This window comes from Passer domesticus, chromosome 31, assembly GCF_036417665.1.
Source record: "Passer domesticus isolate bPasDom1 chromosome 31, bPasDom1.hap1, whole genome shotgun sequence".
NCBI classification, from domain to species: Eukaryota; Metazoa; Chordata; class Aves; order Passeriformes; family Passeridae; genus Passer; species Passer domesticus.
The window spans coordinates 2699748-2722406 of record NC_087504.1 but is presented as its reverse complement, the minus strand read 5'-3'; the positions used below and the strand labels follow the sequence as shown (position 1 = coordinate 2722406).

The window sequence follows — 22659 nt, the reverse complement described above, 5'->3', positions numbered from 1 at the left end:
CGGTGCCGGTGCCGCCCCCCGGAGCCAAGGAGGACACGGTCTCGGGGGTCCGAGGTTCTTTATGGGGGCGCCCGGGCCGGCGGGCAGTGCTGCCGGTACCGGCAGGGAAGGGGGAGCCCCGGGGCACCGGGCCCGGGCAGTGCTGCCGGTACCGGCAGGGAAGGGGGAGCCCCGGGGCACCGGGCCCGGGGCGGGGGCGGGCGGGGGCAGCCCCGGGCCCGCTGCTGGTTCCGTCCCACGCGCGGCCGCTGCTGCTCGCGGGGCTCCGGTCACAGCGCCAGCACCGGCGGGAACACGGCCGCGTCTGCGGGGACAGGGACAGGGCGTGACAGGGGACAGGGCGTGACAGGGGACAGGGGGTGACAGGGACACGGCAGGGGGAGAGGGGACACGGGGGTGACAGGGGACAGGGAGTGACAGGGGACAGCCCGGTGACAGGGACACAACAGGGGGAGAGGGGACACGGGGGTGACAGGGGACAGGGAGTGACAGGGACACCGGGGTGACAGGGAAACCGGGGGGAGAGGGGACACTGGGGTGACAGGGACAGGGAGTGACAGGGACAGCTCGGTGATAGGGGACAGGGAGTGACAGGGGACAGCCCGGGGACAGGGACAGGGGGTGACAAGGACAGCAGTGGGGAGAGGGGACAGCGCGGTGACAGGGGACAGGGAGTGACAAGGACACCGCGGTGACGGGGGACAGGGGGTGACAGGGACACCGGGGTGACAGGGGACAGGGAGTGACAGGGACACCGGGGTGACAGGAACACAACAGGGGAAGAGGGGACACGGGGGTGACAGGGTACACCGGGGGGGAGAGGGGACACCGGGGTGACCGGACAAAACAGGGGGAGAGGGGACACGGCGGGGGAGAGGGACAGCGGGGTGACAGAGGGACACCGGGGTGAAAGGGGACAGGGGGTAACAGGGGACAGGGGGTGACAGGGACACCGGGGTGACAGGGAAACCGGGGGGAGAAGGGACACGGGGGTGACAGGGACAGGGAGTGACAGGGACAGCTCGGTGATAGGGGACAGGGAGTGACAGGGGACACAACAGGGGGAGAGGGGACACCGGGGGTGACAGGGACACCGGGGATGACAGGGACAGCGCGGTGACAGGGGACAGCACGGGGGAGAGGGGACACGGGGAGGGGACAGGGGACACGGGGGGAGAGGGGACACGTGGAGGCGACAGGGGAGACGGGGAGGGGACAGGGGGAAGGGGCAGCAGCCAGGAGGGAACACGGCAGGGTGACAGGAGATGGCGGGGTGACAGGAGACACAGCAAGGGTCGAGAGAGGGGACATGGGGAGGGGACGGGGGACACGGGGAGTGGACAGGGGACACCGCGGGGGGAGAGGGGACAGGGGGGAACATGGCTCCGTCTGCGGGGACACGGCGGGGTGACAGGAGACACAGCAAGGAGCAAGAGAGGGGACATGGTGGGGTGACAGGGGACACGGGGAGGGGACACGGGGAGGGGACAGGGGACACGAGGAGGTGACAGGGGCCACGGGGAGGGGACGGAGGACACGAAGAGGGGACAGGGGACACGAAGACTGGACAGGGGGAGGGGGCAGCAGCCAGGAGGGAACACTGCCCCGTCTGCGGGGACACGGCGGGGTGAGAAGGAACACAGCAAGGAGCGAGAGAGGGGACACGAGGAGGGGACAGGGAACACGGGGAGGGGACAGGGGCCACGGGGAGGGGACAGCGGTGCCATCTTACGCTTGGGGCTGCTCTGGCTGTCGGGCTCGGGCACCTTCCAGTCCAGCTTGCGGCCCTTCTCGTAGAGCCCCTTGAGCACCTTGCGGAACTCCTCGGGCTCCGCGCCCTGCGGGCTCAGCTCCAGGTACTTGCGGTACAGCTGCAGCGCCGTGCGCGCGTCCTCGATGCTGTCGTGGGTCTCCCCCTGGATCTTCAGGTCTGCGGGGACACCCCCGGCTCAGCGCGGGGACCCCCGGCGGGGGGATCCGCCCCTTCCCGGCTCCCGGAGCTGCGGTACCCACCCAGGAAGTACCAGGCGAGGAAGCGCAGGGAGATCATCCTCTTCCTCGGGATGTGGAACAGGTACACGGTGTCGATCACCTGGTCCTTGGGCACCTGGGGAGGGGACAGGTCCTGCTGTCGGGGCTGGGGGGGGACATGGGGCCGGTCTGAGCCCTCCCAGCCCCACCCCAGCCCCCCACCGTGGCCAGGGAGGGGGGCAGGCTGTCACCATCAGGTTGATGACACGGAAATCCTTCTGCAGCCCGTGGCCCACGAACTTGACGCCCACGTCGATGAGGAAACGAAGCTTCAGGTAGGTGGACTTGAGGGTGGTCAGGTGCTTGGAGGAGATCTTGGCGTCCAGGTCTCCTGGCTTGATCCCCGAGTACTGGGTCAGGTAATCCACCACCTGCGGAGACCGGGGCACCTGGAGGGGGCTGCAGGGCCCAGGGCTCTGCCCCCTCCCCAATTCCCCTCTCAGCACCCTGGGGAGGGGGCTGGTGGTGGAGGACAACAGCCACAGGTGAGCATGGAGGACGTGGGAGTCCAGTGAGGACACGGGAATGCAGGTGAGGTCACCACAGAGGACACAGGGGAACACCCAGGTGTCCAGGAGAGCACCCAGGTGTTCATGGAGAACACCCAGATATCCCTGGAGAGCACCCAGGTGTCCAGGAGAGCACCCAGGTGTTCATGGAGAACATCCAGATGTCCATGGTCAGCACCCAGGTGTCCAGGAGAGCACCCAGGTGTTCATGGAGAACACCCAGTATCCATGGAGAACATCCAGGTGTCTATAGGGAGCACCCAGGTGTCCATGGAGAGCACCCAGGTGTTCATGGAGGGCACCCAGGTGTCCATAGGGAGCACCCAGGTGTCCATGGAGAACACCCAGATATCCCTGGAGAGCACCCAAGTGTCCATGGAGAGCACACAGGTGTCCAGGAGAGCACCCAAGTGTCCATGGAGAACACCCAGGTGTCCATGGAGAACACCCAGATGTCCATGGAGAGCACCCAGGTGTCCCTGGAGAGCACCCAAGTGTCCATGGAGAGCACCCAAGTGTCCATGGAGAGCACCCAAGTGGGTGGGTGTCCAAGTGAGGTCACCATGGAGAACACAGGAGTCCAGGTAAGGTCACCAAAGGGGACAAAGGAGTCCCTGGACAGCAGCCAGGTGTCCACGGGGAGCACAGAGGTGTCCAGATACGGTCACCGTGGAGGACAGAGGAGTTCATGGGGAGCACCCAAGTGCCCAGGTGAGGTAACCAAGGAGAACACTCAGGAACCCAGATGAGGTCACCATGGAGAACACACAGGTACCCACATGAGGTCACCATGGAGAACACAAAGGTGTCCAAGTAAGGTCACCACAGAGAACAAACACATGCCCAGGTGAGGTCACCATGGAGAACACCCAGGTGTCCAAATGAGGTCACCAGAGAGAACACAGAGGTGTCCAAATGAGGTCACCATGGAGAACACACAGGAACCCAGGTGAGGTCACCATGGAGAACACCCAGGTGTCCAAGTGAGGTCACCATGGAGAACACCCAGGTGTCCAAATGAGGTCACCAGAGAGAACACAGAGGTGTCCAAATGAGGTCACCACAGAGAACAAACACATGCCCAGGTGAGGTCACCACGGGGAACACACAGAAGCCCAGGTGAGGTCACCACGGGGAACACCAAGGTGTCCAAATGAGGTCACCACGGACAACACACATGTGCCCAGATGAGGTCACTGTCACCTGCAGAGCAGGCCCACGTCCCTCCCGGTGGCCTGGGGAGCAGCGTGAGGCCAGGTGTGCCCCCATACCTGCTCCTGGGTGGAGATGTAGTCATCGATGAAGGGCACGCCCTCGTTGGGGCCCTGCCCACGCACGCAGGTGATCCGGGCCACCGACATCTGGCTGGGCTTGATGGTGGACTTGGTGCCATCACTGCGCAGCTCAGCCTCCTCCTGCCACCGGGAACGGGACACGTGGTGACCGACCACCCCAGAGGGGCCATCCCTGTGCCCCGTGTCCCCAACCAGAGAGCTCCCCCACCTCGTTCAGCGTGACGAACTCGGCGTCCAGCCCCACCAGGTCTCCAGCCTGGGGCATCTCGTTGAGCATGAGGGGGATGAAGGTGGCGTGGCACTTGCGCTGCTTGCGGGCCAGCGAGGCCTCGGCCAGCAGCACGTTGGCCTCGATGGGGTTCTTGACTGTGCAGGGAAAGGGGAAGGAGCTCAGCGGCGCCGCGGCGGCGCCGGCCCCGCCGCTGCTTCCACGCCAGGGGCACTCACTGACGAGGTTGTACTTGGCGTTGAGGTTCCTCCGGGCGTAGTAGAGGATGGCTGGCACCTTCCAGCTCATGTCAAACTGCACGGCCTCGCACTGCAGGGGAAGGGGGGACGGTCAGGGGCGGCCTGGGTGGCTCCACGGGGCGGCCACGGTGTCACCTCGGCGCTCACCTTGTCCACGGGCTCGATGAGGAAGTCGTTGAAGAGGTACCACTGCTGGTGGGTGACTCCCTGGGGAGGGAAGGCACAGCCTTAGGGGCCCCCCCAGGCCAGAGCAGTGACTCCTCTGCCCAGTTACCAGGGAAAGGAGGGTGTGACGGTGCCATGGGGGAACCCCCGCCCTTCCTGGGACACCGTGGGGAAATCCCTGCTGCCCTGGGTGGTGACAGGGGACCAGAAAGGATTGGGCTGGACGGGCTCCGGGCTCTGCCCAGCTCCTGAGCAAAACTCCAGGGAGATGCAAGAGATAAGAGACAGGGATGGAGCCTTGACACACTCTGGGAACTCCTGCCTTGGGCATCTCCAGCAGAAACCAGGAGTGCCCAGACCAGCCCTTTCCTCGGGAAGGGAGATGACGTCCCTGCCCTTACCTGGAAGTACAAGGACAAGCTGGCACCGTGCCCGTGGCCAGGAGGAACCAGCCTGAGTGGGTGTGGGAAGAAGATTTCTTCAACCCTTCCCTCCCTGTGAGAGGCCCCAGCAGCTTTTGGCGTTCAGCCAAACCCTCCACACTTGGCTGGGAGAGCCAGGAACGACAGATCCCCCTCGGGGGGGGCTCCCAGGAGGTGCTGGGGGTCCTGCACGGGGGGGGGGGTCCCAGGAGGTGCTGGGGGTCCTGCAGGGTCTCACCTCCTTCCGCTGGTGGTAGGTCTCTCCCACCTTGATGTGCCCCACCAGGCTGCCCCCCGTGCGGGGATCCAGGATGTGGACAACGGTGGCCATGAGGTCGTAGATGTACACGGACTCGGGGTCGTCTGTTGGGCTCAGCTGTGGGAGGAACCGGGAATGTCCGAGCCCCCAAAGCACCAGCCCGGATATTTCCGTGCTCCCCTGAGTTATCTCCTCATCATCTCTCAGCAGAAAGTGGTTCTGAGGCAGCTCTGCTCCCACAGCCCCACGTGCCTCTGTCACTTCACCCGCGGCGATTCTGTGACTTCACCCACGGTGACTCTGTCACCTCACCCACAGTGATTCTGTCACCTCACCCACGGTGATTCTGGCACTTTACCTCGTCGCTCTCGCTCCAGTTGCTCACGTCGAGCTCTTTGCTCTTGGTCAACCTCATCTTGATGGCGTGAGGGATCCAAATGTTCTTCAGTTCCTCCACGGAAGGATACGAATGCCCCGTGTCGGGGTTCCCCAGATCCTTCCTGCACGGGGAATCATGGAAAGCTGAGCTGGAGGGAGATGTCACCCAGGCCAGGACTCCCACCCAGCTGATTCCTGAAATTTCTGTGGGAAGCTGGAGCTGCCTGGAGCAGGACTCTGGGAGAGGTGCTGAGCCAATGTGGTTTTGGGGCTTTTGTCAGTTACAAAAGGGGCACGAGGTGGGTGACAAAGGGGATGTGGTGCAGCCTCAGACACGCAGGTTATCAAATCAACATTATTTACATGAGAAATAGCCCAGAGAATCACCCAGGAGGTGTCACTGCTCAGAGCTGCCGGCCCAGGAACAGAATCCCAGAATCCTTGAGGTTGGAAAAGCTTTCCAAGGTCATCAAGTCCAACCTCTGGTCAATCACCCAGACCAGAGTGCCACATCCACTCATTCCTGGGCCACCTCCAGGGATGGTGACTCCCTGGGCACGTCCAAACTCTTTCCATGAAGAAATTCCTCCTGAGTGGTCACCTACCAGTCTCCAAGAGAGATCTCCTTTCCCTTGGTGATGTCAAAGCCTCCTCTCTTCATCATGGCTTTCTGAAAGGAATACTGGCAACGAAACACAGGCAAGTGTCAGCACACGGTGACAGGCCAGCCCTGGGGACACGTGGGTGACAGCCAGGCCAGGAGCAGGGAAAACACAGGGATAGAAAATCGGTGACAAGGAAAAAGCAAGGGAAACCCAAGGTGCTCCCGGGGGGGGTGGGGGAAGGACAAAGTCACTCCTGCAGTCCCTTCAGCTCTGCCACGCCTGGAGATCTCGTGTTTTCCAACTCCAAAGGCACAGACCGTGCCCCAGGCACGACCCAACTGCACCAGGTCCTCGGGTGGAGGGAGAGAGGCCAGAGACAGCGAGGGCAGAGTGAAAACCTCGGCGGGGCCGGGCACCGCAACCCCCGCGTGCCCGGCGTGTCTGCCCCACCTCAGCCTGGGTCTTCCAGAAATCTGCCTCCTTGGAGCTGTTCACCTCACAGTTAATGACCAGCACGTCTGGCAGGCAGCGGATGTTCCTGGTCTGCACCTGCAGGGAGAGTTGGAGGTGGGAATGAGAGCCCTGGAGAGGGATTTGGGACATCCGAGCAGGATTTGGGACATCTGCCACCGCCTTGGCCCGCAGTGCTTCCTCCCCTGCCTGGCTGCAGTCCTGGGGGCACTTCCAGGACACCAGAGCTGCTCCAGCAGCTCCTGGGGGGTTGTTTCTCCCTGCTGAATCCTTGCCCCTGCGAGAGGAATTCACAGAGCCCAGGAAATACCCCACGGCTGCCAGCCGGGCCAGGAACCGAATCTCCCAGGGAATCCGCTCAGGATGAGTTCCCCGGTGACTCAGGGAGAAACTGCCCCCTTCATGCCCGTGTCCCACAGCCCCTCGTGCCCGTGCCCCCCGTGCCAGGCTCACCGTGGGCTGGTATTTCTCACAGTTCTCACACCAGGCCTGGGTGTTCTGCTCCAAGCAGATGCTACGCTTTAAAATTTGGGCGAACTCGTAATCCTTGGCTGGTTTTTCTGGAGGGAGAAAGGAGAATAACGTCACCTCTCCAGCACACAAACCTTGACCAGCTGAGCTCAGCCAAACCTCTGGGGTTTTCCTCTTAACCACCAGCCAGAAGGTCAAGCCCCAAAAGTGTCTTTCGGAAGCCAAAAGCTCGGCTGGTTGGAAACCCATTCCTGGAGCTGAGGCAGCTCCTGGCTGTGGCTGTGTTCCAGCTGGAAAAATCCTGGAAAACAAACCCCACCCAGCTGAGGGGGCTGGGCCCTGCTGTTACCGGTGCTGTCGGGGTAGGAGAGGGTGAAGAGCAGCGTGGAGGACACACGGACAGTCTCCTTCCCACAGCGGCACATGCTGCAGTTCTCCATCTCACAACTGAAGAGCTGCCCGATCACAGAGTCCCCCGAGGAGCCAAAGCTGCTGGAAAAACAGCACTGGGATCAGCAGGGATCCCTAAGCTGAGGGCCCACAGCTCCCAGATTCCAGCAGATTTCGGGGAATCGGCCACCTGAGCAGTCCCAACCTTCCAAGCCCCTCTGTAAAGCCTCACGCCTCCAAACAGGTTTTAGGGGGGCACAGGGTTCAAATATGTGGAGAACTGCAGTTCCCATGGATCCCTCAAGGCATGAGTGGCAAAAAAACTTCCTGAGGGATGGGTGGGGTCTCTGGTGAGCAGTCCCCCTCCCCAGCCTGCTCATTCCCTGTGCCATCCCCATGCCAGGGCCTCACCTGCTGCCAGCCCCCCGGTAGGCCTGGGGTCCCTCCTGCTCCTGGGTTTCCTGGTGCAGCTGAGTCAGGATGAAACGGTTCCAGCTCTGAATCAGCCTCCCCAGGTTCACCTTCCCCGTGGCTTCATCTGAGTCTGCCAGGATCAAGCCCAGCGCCGACGCCTCCGGGATCGTGCGGAAAGCCCGCAGGAAATTGCTTCCCTGGGCATGGGGCAAGAGCAATGTCACCAAGGCCGAGTGACAGGAGTTTCCATCAGCCTGCCCAGCACCACTCCCGTTCCTCTGCCACGCCCTGGGCAGCCCAGCCCAGCACAGACCTGGCAGGGGTCTCCTCGGGACAGGTCCAGCATGTGGAAGAGCAAGCCCAGCTCGCAGCCCAGGCAGAATTCCTTCTGGCACAGGTGGTTCTGGACCAGGCAGCGAACTGGCTCCAGGAAATAGAGCACCTGGGAGAGAGCCAGCAGTCAGGGGGGCTTTGGGGAGGCCACGGGGGTCTGGGTGGGCCTGGGGCAGCTCCCACCTGGATCATGCAGTTGCAGTAAGCGTTGGGAATGTGAGGCTCCAGCCCCGCAAACAGCGTCTTGTTGTAATGCTTGAAGTCAAAATCCTCCAGCCCCAGCTTGGAGTATTTGATGGTGACCTGAGCAGAGATGTGACAAGTGAAACAAACACCTCACCCCATGGAGACTTTTCCCCACCGTGCCCCCAGCAGCCCCCCAAGGCCACCACCTTCCTGTACTTCTTGGCCACCCTGTAGAGATGTGGCTCCTCCTCACGCCCGATGGGGGACTCGGGGACTTGGCTGAAGTTGTCAAACTCGTTGTCCATCTCCTTTAACCTATAAGGAATCTTGGAGCAGGGAGAGAGAAGGGGTGAGCAGCTGAGCCCTGAGGTGGGGAGAAACCCCACAAGCAACTCCCGGGCTTTCCTGCCTCCCTGAATGAGCAAAGGGATCCACCAGAGCAGAGTGGGGCCCTCCCTGGACCTGCACGAGGCCTCCACACCTTCCTGCTCGCAGGGATTTGTCACTGTGGGAAAGCACAGGGCAGTGTTTTCCCAAGGCTGAGGGACGTGCCATGAACCTCCCAACAGCTCAGACCTCCCCTGCCCTCAGAGCCACGGAGGGATGGAACTGGGAAAACTCCATCCCTTTCCCTGCTCAGGAGGAGCTGCCACCTCCAAACTCCACCAAGGGAACGGGATGGGATTCCACCTTTTGCCCCGAAACCTCGGGGATCCCTCAGCACGCAGAGAGCTCCATCCCCTCCCAGGCTGCAGAGCTCCACCCTCCCAAAATCCCCTGCTGGCAGTGGGTACCTGGTTACGGAGCTTGGTCCTGGGGTTTGGGGCGTAGCCGATGAACCCCACCTTCTTCATGGTGCGCAGGATCTCGGGATCCACCGGGGGGGCTCGCCTGGAAACACCCCCTGGCTCAGAGCAGCACCTCCCACCCACCCTGGGGGGGCTCAGGGACCCACCCTGAGGGTGGTCCTGAGTGTTCCCCCCTCCCCAGGTTCATTTTCCATCCCAACAAGGGACGCTGAGCATGGGGGGGTGTTAGGAAGAGGGAAAAGGAGATTCCCCATGGGCAGGATCCCACTGGGAGTGGGAGGGAGTTGGGACCATGTCCCACCATCCTCACACCTCCACTGCAGGAAACTCGTCTGGTGTTTCACAGGTAAGCAGGAATGATGCTTTAGGATTTAGCTTTTATATTTTTCAGGTCTTGTAGTGCTTTATGGTATAACTCTGCAACTCCACAGCCTGTCAGCTGCTGTTCTCCCATTTTATTTAAATAAAACAATTCCTCTCCGAAACTCAAGGACACCTGACTCAAGCTGCTAGAGATGGAAACAACTGAATTTAGGGGGGCAAACTTGGAGTAAATAATAACTAACAATATAGTAATAATAACTAAATAATAAATAACAGGCTGTAATTGGAGTAAACTCCATTACCTGAGGCTGTAACTGGAGTGAGTAACTCCATTACCTGAGGCTGTAATTGGAGTGAATAACTCCATTACCTGAGGCTGTAACTGGAGTGAATAACTCCATTACCTGAGGCTGTAACTGGAGTGAGTAACTCCATTACCTGAGGCTGTAATTGGAGTGAATAACTCCATTACCTGAGGCTGTAATTGGAGTAAACTCCATTACCTGAGGCTGTAACTGGAGTGAGTAACTCCATTACCTGAGGCTGTAACTGGAGTGAGTAACTCCATTACCTGAGGCTGTAATTGGAGTAAACTCCATTACCCGAGGCTGTAACTGGAGTAAACTCCATTACCTGAGGCTGTAATTGGAGTGAATAACTCCATTACCTGAGGCTGTAACTGGAGTGAGTAACTCCATTACCTGAGGCTGTAACTGGAGTGAGTAACTCCATTACCTGAGGCTGTAACTGGAGTAAACTCCATTACCTGAGGCTGTAACTGGAGTAAACTCCATTACCTGAGGCTGTAATTGGAGTGAATAACTCCATTACCTGAGGCTGTAACTGGAGTGAGTAACTCCATTACCCGAGGCTGTAACTGGAGTGAGTAACTCCATTACCTGAGGCTGTAATTGGAGTAAACTCCATTACCCGAGGCTGTAACTGGAGTGAGTAACTCCATTACCTGAGGCTGTAACTGGAGTGAATAACTCCATTACCTGAGGCTGTAACTGGAGTGAGTAACTCCATTACCTGAGGCTGTAATTGGAGTGAATAACTCCATTACCTGAGGCTGTAACTGGAGTGAATAACTCCATTACCTGAGGCTGTAATTGGAGTGAATAACTCCATTACCTGAGGCTGGAACTGGAGTGAGTAACTCCATTACCTGAGGCTGGAACTGGAGTGAGTAACTCCATTACCTGAGGCTGGAACTGGAGTGAATAACTCCATTACCTGAAGCTGTAATTGGAGTAAACTCCATTACCTGAGGCTGTAACTGGAGTGAATAACTCCATTACCTGAAGCTGTAATTGGAGGATTAACCCCTGATATGTAAATACACCAAACTTATAAGTGTGAAAAACTCACAACCAACATCTCGGGTGTAACCTCTGGGAGGCTTTAACTACCCAAGGTGCACCTATCGAAGCCCTTCCATAAAAACCTACTTTTAATTGCATTTAATCCCTCTATCCTCTGCTCTAGCCAGCCCCTCCAGCCACGAGGAAAGAGAAGAACTCTACCAGAACCCCTTCCAGCAGGAATTTGGGGATTACCGCGGCGCCGGCGCGGAGTTGGCGGCCGGCCAGTCGGAGAGCAGCGTGTCGCTGGTCAGCGGCACCGGGATCAGCGACAGAGGCACCAGGTCCTGGTTCCAATCCAGCTGTGGCAGCGTGTCCACCATGCAGGGCAGGGCAAAATCGGTCTCGCGGGAGTAGGCGTTGAAGGTGACCTCGGGGGAGTCGGCCCAGAGGTGGACGCAGCCCTCGGAGTCGCCGAAGGCCAGCGCCTGCTTGCTGGCCGACACGTCGAAGGTCATGATGAGCGGCCCCACGGTGTTGACGTGGAAGATGTCGGCGGGGTTGGCCAGCCCGGTGGGCTCGCAGAACTGGCACTGGCCTGGTGGCGGGGGGGAAATGGGGCAGTGAAAATGGGGAAGTGTGGGTGGGAGTCAGGCACGCCGCTGGAAGGGGATAGCAGCACTTGGATGAGCATTGTGGAGTGTCCTGAGTGGGAAGGGAGGCACAAGGATCAAAGTCCTGCTCCTGGTCCTGTGGAGGATAAGCCCAAAAGTTCTCCAGTCCCCAAATCCCAACACCTGAGAGCGTTGTACAAGCACTCCCTGGTCTCTGGAATTGTGGAAAATCCTAAACCAAAAGGAACTCACAAGGATCCTCGAGTCCAACTCCTGTCCTTGCACAGGACAAGCCCAAAAGTTCCTCAAATCCCAACACCTGAGAACATTGTCCAAGCAATCCCTGGCCTCTGGAATTGTGGAAAATCCTGAGCTGAAAGGAACGCACAAGGATCATTGAGTCCAATTCCTGTCCTTGCAGCCCAAAAGTTCCTCAAATCCCCAAATCCCAACACCTGAGAGCGTTGTCCAAAGACTCCCTGGTCTCTGGAATTGTGGAAAATCCTGAGTTGAAAGGAACGCACAAGGATCCTCGAGTCCAACTCCTGTCCTTGCACAGGATAAGCCCAAAAGTTCCTCAAATCCCAACACCTGAGAGCGTTGTCCAAAGACTCCAGGATCTCCAGAATCATGGAATATCCTGAGCTGAAAAGAACTCACAAGGATCCTCGAGTCCAGCTCCTGTCCTTGCACAGGACAACCCCAAAAACTCCTCAAATCCCCAAATCCCAACACCTGAGAGCGTTGTCCAAAGACTCCCTGGTCTCTGGAATTGTGGAAAATCCTGAGCTGAAAGGAACTCACAAGGATCGAGTCCAACTCCTGTCCTTGCAGCCCAAAAGTTCCTCAAATCCCCAAATCCCAACACCTGAGAGCGTTGTCCAAGCACTCCCTGGTCTCTGGAATTGTGGAAAATCCTGAGCTGAAAGGAACTCACAAGGATCACCGAGTCCAACTCCTGTCCTTGCACAGGACAAGCCCAAAAGTTCTCCAGTCCCCAAATCCCAACACCTGAGAGCATTGTCCAAAGACTCCAGGACCTCCAGAATCATGGAATATCCTGAGCTGAAAAGAACTCACAAGGATCATCGAGTCCAACTCCTGTCCTTGCACAGGACAACCCCAAAAACTCCTCAAATCCCCAAATCCCAACACCTGAGAGCGTTAAGGACTTGAGAGCATTGTCCAAACACTCTCTGGTCTCTGGAATCATGGAATAACCTGAGCTGCAAGAGACCCACAAGGATGGAAGTCCAACTCCTGTCCTTGCAGAGGACACTCCAAAATCCCACCCTGTGCCTGAGAGCGCTGCCCAAACACTCCTGGAGCTCTGGCAGCCTTGGGACCATGACCAAGAGCCTGTTCAGTGCCCAGCCACCCTCTGGAGGAAGAACCTTTTCCCAAAATCCCACCTAAACATCCCCAGCCATTACCTTGGGTCACCACCCCAGAGGACAAAGCGAGGAATTTGTGAGCTCTCCCCTCATCCTCCTCTGCTCCAGCCTGAAACCCACAGGACCCAACCCTGAACTTGAGGACACCACGGCCATCCCCACATGAGGGAAATGGAACTGCAGAGAATTTTTAAATCTTGATTAAAGCGTCACCCACAGCGTGACCGCACCTGTCTGGGAGATGATGGCCAGGCGCGACGTGTAGGTGGGGATGAAGCGGAGGAAGAAGGGGTCGATGTGGACCTGCAGGGGGGTGGTGGCCCTCATCATCCTCAGGTCGTAGACCTTGAGGAAGCGGTCACAGGCCAGGCCATTCATGCGGCTGGAGAAGCCACAGGTCACCAGCAGGTTGCCGTGCACGTCAAAGTCCGACAGGCTGCCGGAGTGGGCGTCAAACTCGTGCTCCACCACGAAGGTGCGCAGGTCACGCAGGGACACCTGTGAGGGGACGTCCTGCTGTGGTCACCCAGGCTCTGGAGGTGTGGGAAGAGCTCAGATCCTGGGATTTCCCTCACTTCAGCCGGGTTACCTTGCCCGAGGTGTGGCCGCAGAAGAAGAAGCGGTTGGATTGCCTCATGATGGTGATGCCGGGCACCTCCACGGTGTACTGGGAGAGAGGTGGGGAGAGTGGGGATGAGCAAAGAGCAGGGATGGGCAGGGATGGGCAGGGATGGGAGCAGGGATGGGAGCAGGGGTCAGCAAAGAGCAGGGATGGGCAGGGATGGACAGGGATGGGCAGGGATGGGCAGGGGAGAGAGCAGGGAAGAGCAGGGATGGGCAGGGATGGGCAGGGATGGACAGGGATGGGCAGGGGAGAGAGCAGGGAAGAGCAGGGATGGGCAGGGATGGGCAGGGATGGGCAGGGATGGGCAGGGAAGGGCAGGGATGGGAGCAGGGATGGGCAGGGATGGGCAGGGATGGGAGCAGGGATGGACAGGGATGGGCAGGGATGGGCAGGGATGGGAGCAGGGATGGACAGGGATGGACAGGGATGGGCAGGGATGGGCAGGGATGGGCAGGGATGGGAGCAGGGATGGGCAGGGATGGGCAGGGATGGGAGCAGGGATGGGAGCAGGGATGGGCAGGGATGGGAGCAGGGATGGGCAGGGATGGGCAGGGATGGGGAGGGATGGACAGGGATGGGCAGGGATGGGCAGGGATGGGAGCAGGGATGGGCAGGGATGGGCAGGGATGGGCAGGGATGGGCAGGGATCAGCAAAGAGCAGGGATGGGCAGGGATGGGAGCAGGGATGGGCAGGGATGGACAGGGATGGACAGGGATGGACAGGGATGGGCAGGGATGGGCAGGGATGGGAGCAGGGAAGAGCAGGGATGGGCAGGGATGGACAGGGATGGGCAGGGATGGGCAGGGATGGACAGGGATGGGCAGGGATGGGCAGGGATGGGCAGGGAAGAGCAGAGATGACCAAGGAAGAGCAGATATGAGCAGAGATGAGCAGGGATGAGCAGGGATGGGCAGGGAAGAGCAGAGAGGAATCCCAGAGCAAAGCTCCAGGGAGCAGCCCCCGGCCCTGCCACACCTTCTGCGTCTCCTGCACGGTGTTGAGGTCCACCTCCAGGACGTGGTTCTGCAGCCCGGCCACCAGCAGGGTGTTGTTGTCTGTCAGCAGGAGGCTGTGCATGTCCTCGGACTCATCCATGCTGGGGGACAGGCAGGACACCCTGAGACCCCTGAGAGTCCTGAGAGTCCTGAGATCCCAGAGACCCCTGACACCCCTGAGATCCCTGAAATCCCTGAGGCTCCTGACACACCTGACACCCTTGTGACCCTAGAGACCCCAGAGACCCCTGAGATCCCAGAGTCCTCTGACACCCCTGAGACCCCTGACACACCAGAGATCCCTGAGACCCCTGAGACTCCCGAGACCCCTGAGTGCTCTGACACCCCTAAAGCTCCTGCCACCCCTGAGACCCCTGCCACCTTAGAGACCCCTGACACACCTGAGGCTCCTGCCACCCCTGAAACCCCAGAGACCCCTGGCACACCTGAGACCCCTGAAACCCCAGAGACCCCTGACACATCTGAGACCCCTGAGACTCCTGAGACTCCTGAGACCTCTGAGACCCCTGAAATCCCTGAGACTCCTGACATCCCCGAGACTTCAGAGACCCCTGACACCCCTGTGACCCTAGAGACCCCTGAGACCCCTGGCACACCAGAGATCCCTGAGACTTCTGAGACTCCCGAGACCCCTGACACACCTGAGTGCTCTGCCTGCCCTGAGGCTCCTGCCACCCCTGAGACCCCTGCCACCTTAAAGACCCTTGACACACCTGACAGCCATGACACCCCAGAGACCCCTGAAACCCCTGAGATCCCTGAGATCCCTGAGACCCCTACACACCTGAGACCCCTGACACCCCAGAGACCCCTGAAACCCCTGAGACCCTAGGGACCCCTGAGACTCTTGAGACCCCTGACACACCTGACACCTCTGAGAATCCTGACACCCCAGAGACCCCTGACACACCTGAGACTCCAGAGACCCCTGAGACCCCTCAGACCCCTGACACCCCAGAGACCCCTGACACACCTGAGACCCTAGGGACCCCTGAGACCCCTGAGACTCCTGACAGACCTGAGACCCCTGATACACCTGAGACCCCTGAGACTCCAGAGACCTCTGAGACCCCTGAAACCCGAGACCCCAGAGACCCCTGACACCCCAGAGACCCCTGACACACCTGAGACTCCAGAGACCCCTGGGACCCCTGACACCCCTGAGGCTCCTGACACACCTGAGACCCCTGAGACCCTGAGACCCTAGGGACCCCTGAGGCTCCTGAGCCCCCTGACACACCTGACACCTCTGTGACCCTTGAGACCCCAGAGACCCCTGACACCCCAGAGACCCCTGAAACCCTAGGGACCCTTGAGACCCCTGAGACTCCTGAGATCCCTGACACACCTGATACCTCTGAGACCCCTGATACCCCAGAGACCCGTGAGACCCTGCCCAGCCCCTGGAGGGAGCAGGGAGGGGCTGGAGGGGCCAGGAGCACTCACAGGTAGTCGAAAATGATGAGGCCGCCCCGGGACATGTACTTGAGGTTGGTTTTGGTGAGGAAGAGGACGCCGTTCTCCAGGCTCTGGATCTGGCGGATGTCATCGCTGCTGTTCACCTGGAAGGAGGAGTAGCGCTCCAGCGTGGGCCCGAAGAAGGAGGTGGCATGGCCCTGAAAGGAGAGGGGACAGGGATGTCACAACCCCATGTCCCTGTGGGTGTGACACAGATGAGTGTTGCTTTATCCTCTGCAAAATCCTGGATTTTCCAGGTTATGGGGGCATTCCTGGGTGCTCCAAGCCAGCTCAGGCTTTTCCCTGGATAAATAAAAAATCCCAACACGTCCCCTCTGCCCTGAGAGGGGACAGAGGTGTCACAACCCCATGTCCTGGTGGGTGTGACACAGCTGAGTGTCACTTTGTCCCCTGCCAGATCCCGGATTTTCCGGGTTTGGGGGCATTCCTGGCACTCCTGGGGGCTCCAAGCCAGGGAAGGCAGCTCAGGCTGGATAAATAAAAAATCCCAACACGTCCCCTCTGCCCTGAGAGGGGACAGAGGTGTCACAACCCCATGCCCCAGTGGGTGTGACACAGATGAGTGTTGCTTTATCCTCTGCAAAATCCCGGATTTTCCAGGTTATGGGGGCACTCCTGGGTGCTCCAAACCAGGGAAGGCAGCTCAGGCTTTTCCCTGGATAAATAAAAAATCCCAACATGTCCTCGCTGCCCTGAAAGGAGAGGGGACAGAGGTGTCACAACCCCATGTCCTGGTGGGTGTGACACAGATGAGTGTTGCTTTATCCTCTGCAAAATCCCGGATTTTCCAGGTTATGGGGGCACTCCTGGGTGCTCCAAACCAGGGAAGGCAGCTCAGGCTGCATAAATAAAAAATCCCAACACGTCCCCTCTGCCCTGAGAGGGGACAGAAGTGTCCCAACCCCATGTCCTGGTGGGTGTGACACAGCTGAGCCTCGCTTTGTCCTCTGCAAAATCCCAGATTTTCCAGGTTTGGGGGCACTCCTGGCACTCCTGGGTGCTCCAAGCCAGGGAAGGCAGCTCAGGCTTTTCCCTGCATAAATAAAAAATCCCAACACGTCCCCTCTGCCCTGAAAGGAGAGGGGACAGAGGTGTCCCAACCCCATGTCCCGGTGGGTGTGACACAGCTGAGTGTCACTTTGTCCTCTGCCAGATCCTGGTTATGGGGGTTTTCCTATAACCCATTACCCCATAACCCCATTAATCCCATAACCCCAGGTTATGGGTTAGGCTTTTCCAGGTTATGGGGGTTTTCCCATGACTCATTACCCCATAACCCCATTAGCCTACATTATAGTTAGGGGAGGCTTTTACAGGTTATGGGGGTTTTCCATAACCCATAACCCTATAGCCCCATTAACCCCACAACCCCACTAACCCCATTACCCCAGGTTATGGGATAGACTTTTCCAGGTTGTGGGGGTTTTCCTATAACCCATAACCCCATAATCCCATTAACCCCATTAACCCATTAACTCTATAACCCCAGATTATGGGATAGGCTTTTCCAGGTTATGGGGGTTTTCCTGTAACCCATAACCCCATAACTCCATTAACCCCATAACCCCAAGTTATGGGTTAGACTTTTCCACATTATGGGGGTTTTCCTATAACCCATTAACCCCACAACCCATAACCCCATAACCCCACAACCCCATTAACCCCATAACCCCAGGTTATGGGTTAGGCTTTTCTAGGTTATGGGGGTTTTCCTATAACCCATAACCCCATAACTCCATTAACCCCATAACCCCAGGTTATGGGTTAGACTTTTCCAGGTTATGGGGGTTTTCCTATAACCCATAACCCCACAACCCATAACCCCATAACCCCACAACCCCATTAACCCCATAACCCCATAAACCTAGGTTATGTGTTAGATTTTTCCAGATTATGGGGGTTTTCCTATAACCCATAACCCCACAACCCATAACCCCATAACCCCACAACCCCATTAACCCCATTAACCCCATAACCCCATAACCCCACAACCCCATAACCTGGGCTGGTGGGAGGCCACAGAACAGGGACATTAATTTTGGGTTTTAACTCCAACTCAAGTTTGAGGTTTTTAATTTCCAGCTCGGCGACTGCTTTAGGGTGTAACCCAAAACCCCACAGCCTGTCAGCTGCTCTTTTACCCAGACAAAACAATTCCTCTCTCAGCCTCAAACTCAAGGACACCTGATTGTCTCAGGCCCTGAAAAACGCAAACAAAAAGGGAATTGTGGGGAGCAAACCGGGGGAATGTGACTGAATTACCTCAAGCTCTAATTGGACAATTAAAGTCTGATATGCAAATAAACCAAACTTTTATCTGGCTGAAAACCTCGTGGGTTTTATCCCCCCTGGGTGTGGGTTCTGCGAGCTCCTGCTCTGCCCAAGGTGCACCTTTGAAGGTTTTTCAAGAAATCATTTCCTTTATTCTTCAGCTCTGGCTGGTCTCTGTTCTAGGGAGCCTCTCCAGGCATCACTGGATGAGTTTTCCTCTCCCTTTCCATCCCACGACTCCACTGAACCCCAAAACCTTCCCAAAGCTTCCCAAGACCTCATTAGATCTCCCCAAAAACTCTCCAGAACCTCCCAAAACCTCTCCAGAGCTTCCCAAACCTCCCCAGAGCTTCCCAAAACCTCTCCAGAGCTTCCCAAACCTCCCCAGAGCTTCCCAAAACCTCTCCAGAACCTCCCAAAACCTCTCCAGAGCTTCCCAAACCTCCCCAGAGCTTCCCAAAACCTTTCCAGATCTTCCAAAACCTCTCCACAACTTCTCAAAACCTTCCCAGATCTTCCCAAAAACTCCTCAAAACCTCTCCAGACCTTCCTAAAACCTCTCCAGAGCTTCCCACAGCTTTCCAAAGCCTCTCCAAAACCTTCCCAGAACTCCTCCAGACCCTCCCCAGAACCTCCCAAAACCTCTCCAGAGCTTCTCAAAACCTCCCCAGAACCTCCCAAAACCTCTTCAAAGTTTCCCAAAATCTCCTTAGATCTCCCCAAAACCTCTCCAGAACCTCCCAAAACCTCCTGAGCTCCCCAAATCCCTTCAGAACCTCACAAAACCTCTCCAGAACCTCTCAGAACCTCTCCAGAGCTCCCCAAACCTCTCCAGAACCTCACAAAACCTCTCCAGACCTCCGAGAACCTCCCAGAAGCCCTCCAGACCCTCTCCAGAGCTCCATGAACCCCTCCAGAACCTCCCAGAACCCCCCCCAGAACTCCTGCAGATGCTCTCCAGAGCTCCCCAAACCTCTCCAGAGCTCCCCAAACCCCTCCAGAACCTCCCCAGAACCTCCCAGAACCCCTCCAGAGCTCCCCAAACCTCTCCAGATCTCCCCAAAACCTCTCCAAAACATCTCCAAAACATCTCCAGAGCTCCCCAAACATCTCTAGAACCACCCAAAACCTCCCCAGACCTCCCCAGAACCTCCCCAAAACCTCTCCAGAGCTCCCCAGAACCTCCCCAAAACCTCTCCAGAGCTCCCCAAACCCCTCCAGACCCTCCCAGAACCCCTCCAGACCCTCCCAGAACCCCTCCAGAACCTTCCAGAACCCCTCCAGACCTCCCCAGAACCCCTCCAGAACCCCTCCAGACCCTCTCCAGAACTTCCCAAACCCCTCCAGAACCTCCCAGAACCCCTCCAGAACCTCCCAGAACCCCTCCAGACCTCCTCAAACCCCTCCAGAACCTCCCAGAACCCCTCCAGACCCCCCCAGAACCCCTCCAGAGCTCCCCAGAACCCCTCCAGACCCTCTCCAGAACTTCCCAAACCCCTCCAGACCCTCCCAGAACCCCTCCAGACCTCCTCACAACCCCTCCAGACCCTCCCAGAACCCCTCCAGAACCTCCCAGAACCCCTCCAGACCCTCTCCAGAACTTCCCAAACCCCTCCAGAACCTCCCAGAACCCCTCCAGAACCTCCCAGAACCTCCCAGAACCCCTCCAGACCTCCTCACAAACCCTCCAGAACCTCCCAGAACCCCTCCAGACCTCCCCAGAACCCCTCCAGACCTCCTCACAACCCCTCCAGAACCCCTCCAGACCCTCTCCAGAGCTCCCCAAACCCCCCCAGACCCCCCAGAACCTCTCAAAACCCCGTCCAGCGCTGCCCACGCACCCCGTGGTTGCCGACCCACAGCATCTCCTCGTGCAGGTCGAAGTGTGCCACGGCGGCGGGCACGCCGACCTCGGAGACGGCCGTGTGCAGCTCGCTGTAGATGCCCTCCATGAGGGGCACGGCGTCGGGCACCGGCAGCCCCTCCAGGGCCACCCCCTCGGGGTCCAGCTCCACCAGCCCCGGCGCCAGGTGCGGGTCCAGCACCGGCTCCAGCGCCGCGTGCAGGGGGGCACCGAACTCGGCCAGCGAGGGGGGGAGACCCTCGAAGTTCATGGTGGGGCCTGGGGGGGAGAGGGACCGGTGAGGGGCGGGGGGTGGGGATGGGGGGTGGGAATGGGGGTGGGAATGGGGATGGGGGGTGGAAATGGGGATGGGGATGGAAATGGGGATGGGGGCTGGAAATGGGGCTGGAAATGGAAATGGGGATGGAAATGGGGCTGGGGGGTGGAAATGGGGATGGGGATGGAAATGGGGATGGGGGGTGGGAATGGGGGTGGGGGGGTGGAAATGGGGATGGAAATGGGGATGGGGGGTGGGGATGGGGGTGGGGGCTGGAAATGGGGATGGAAATGGGGATGGGGGCTGGAAACGGGGATGGGGATGGAAATGGGGATGGGGATGGGGGGGAAATGGGGATGGAAATGGGGAATGGGGATGGAAATGGGGATGGGGGGTGGGAATGGGGATGGGGGGTGGGAATGGGGCTGGAAATGGGGACGGGGGGGATGGAAATGGGGATGGGGGGGTGGGGATGGGGATGGGGATGGGGATGGGGGCTGGAAATGGGGATGGGGGCTGGAAATGGGGCTGGAAATGGAAATGGGGATGGGGGGTGGGAATGGGGATGGGGATGGAAATGGGGCTGGGGGCTGGAAATGGGGCTGGAAATGGGGGAGAAATGGGGATGGGGGGTGGAAATGGGGCTGGGGGGTGGGAATGGGGACGGGGATGGAAATGGGGATGGGGGGTGGGGATGGGGATGGAAATGGGGATGGGGGGGATGGAAATGGGGATGGAAATGGGGATAGGGAATGGAAACGGGGATGGGGGAATGGAAAAGGGGAGCTGGAAATGGGGGGCTGGAAATTGGGATGGGGGCTGGAAATGGGGATGGAAATGGGGGAGAAATGGGGCTGGAAATGGGGACGGGAGGGGAACGGCGGCGGGATTACCGCGAGTGAGGGGCAGGAACGGGAGCGGGAATCACCGGGAGAGAGGGGCAGGAACGGGTCTGAGAGGCAGGACCGGCAACCGGGATTAACGGGAGCACCGGGCCCCGTCCCTGGGCACCGGGCATCACCCGGGCGAACCGGGCAGCCTCCCGGGGATACCAGGCAGCCTCCCGGGGATACCAGGCAGCCTCCCGGGGGCACCGGGCAGTGTCCCGGGGCACCGGGGGCCTCCCGGGGAGCCAAACCGGGCCCCGCCCCGCGCCCTCCCCGGGGCTCCGGGCCAGCTCCGCACCCGCCGCCTTTATCACCGCCAGCCCACACCGTCCCGCACCGCCGCTATCAGCGGCCGCAGTCCCGGGGCGGGGCACGGAGGGCCCGGCCCGAGCGGCCGCTCCCACCGAGCACCGGAGCCGCCACCCCCGCCGCGCGCCGTTACCGAGGCTCCGCGGGCAGAGCCGCGCCGGGGCCGCGCTGCCGGGCTCGTCCCGCCGCGGCCGGGCCGGGCCGGGGCCGCTCCCGCCGTCGCTACGGCAACCGCGCCCCCTGCCCGGTGCACCGGGCCCGCCCCGCGCCGCCGGCCAATGGCAGCGCGGAGCGCCGGGCGCCGACCAATCAGCGCTGGAGGGAGGCGGGACTAAGCGGAGAGGCGGGACGGGGCGCCGCACGGGACAAAAAGGCTGTATTCCTCTGGTTCGCGGCGGGGGAGCCCCGGTTTGAGCCCCGGGAGCACCGGGAGCACCGGGGGCCTCTCGGAGCCTCTCGGAGCCTCTCGGAGCCCCGGGCGCTGCCGAGCCGCGCGGCGGTTGCGGCCTGTGGGGTCCCACGGGTGTCCCGCAGCGTCCCCGGTCACCTACGAGAGCCTGCGGGGTGTCACGGAGCAGCGCGGGGACATTTGGGACATGCCTGGCACCCCTCGGGGTCCCCAATGTCCCCAGGTGTCCCTTGGCATTCCTACACAGCGTGCACGGGGTCCCACAATGTCCCCTGGGGTCACACGGCATCGCAGAATGTCCCCAAGTGTCCCCAAGTGTCCCCAAGTGTCCCCAAGTGTCCCGCTCTGTCCCTTGGTATCTCATCGTGTCCCCTGGTGTCCCAAATGTCCCTCAGTGTCCCCTGGTGTCCCAAATGTCCCTCAGTGTCCCTCAGTGTCCCTCCATGTCCCAAATGTCCCTCAGTGTCCCTCAGTGTCCCTCCATGTCCCAAATGTCCCTCAGTGTCCCTCAGTGTCCCCTGGTGTCCCAAATGTCCCTCAGTGTCCTTTGGTATCTCTCAGTGTCCCCCGCTGTCCCCGCCGTGTCCCCGCCCGCTCCCCCCGTGCCCGGCCCATCCCCGGTGCCCGCGGCGCGCCCGGTGCCGGGGAAAACCGGGGGCAGCCCCGGCGGGCGGAGCGGGAAGCGCCGGAGCCGCCAAGA

General features: G+C 59.8%; 1 protein-coding gene across 3 annotated transcripts; it reads right to left on the bottom strand.

Annotated features, from left to right (window-relative positions):
- Nucleotides 1-41: 41 nt before the first annotated feature.
- On the bottom strand, nucleotides 42-21788 carry PAN2 (poly(A) specific ribonuclease subunit PAN2). Of its 3 annotated transcripts, none has more exons than XM_064401215.1 (26): nucleotides 21684-21788; nucleotides 20076-20356; nucleotides 15931-16100; nucleotides 14444-14564; nucleotides 13432-13509; nucleotides 13073-13340; nucleotides 11090-11432; nucleotides 9192-9288; nucleotides 8604-8723; nucleotides 8395-8514; nucleotides 8192-8320; nucleotides 7876-8075; nucleotides 7424-7566; nucleotides 7057-7163; nucleotides 6583-6681; nucleotides 6133-6209; nucleotides 5508-5649; nucleotides 5129-5266; nucleotides 4451-4510; nucleotides 4283-4373; nucleotides 4044-4201; nucleotides 3812-3955; nucleotides 2223-2402; nucleotides 2014-2107; nucleotides 1733-1930; nucleotides 42-304 (listed from the first exon to the last, which is right to left on the bottom strand). In XM_064401215.1, exons 2-26 carry the CDS (start codon nucleotides 20346-20348, stop codon nucleotides 270-272), a joined length of 3585 nt encoding a protein of 1194 aa, XP_064257285.1. In that variant the 5' UTR covers nucleotides 20349-20356; nucleotides 21684-21788; the 3' UTR covers nucleotides 42-269. The 3 variants fall into 3 exon arrangements, 2 of the variants coding, with proteins under 2 accessions (XP_064257285.1, XP_064257286.1); XM_064401216.1 differs by having other exon boundaries at nucleotides 7424-7563; XR_010351371.1 differs by lacking the exon at nucleotides 42-304 and having other exon boundaries at nucleotides 1792-1930; nucleotides 2194-2402.
- Nucleotides 21789-22659: the final 871 nt, after the last annotated feature.

What these genes read in the sequence shown, in the direction of transcription:
- PAN2 (XM_064401215.1), bottom strand. Translation starts at nt 20,348, where the DNA reads ATGAACTTCGAGGGTCTCCCCCCCTCGCTGGCCGAGTTCGGTGCCCCC. An exon ending in GTGAGAAATACCAGCCCACG is followed by an intron (nt 6,682 to 7,056) that starts GTGAGCCTGGCA and finishes CTCTCCCTGCAG; the next exon opens with GTGCAGACCAGGAACATCCG. An exon ending in GAGATCTCTCTTGGAGACTG is followed by an intron (nt 5,650 to 6,132) that starts GTAGGTGACCAC and finishes TTCCCCGTGCAG; the next exon opens with GAAGGATCTGGGGAACCCCG.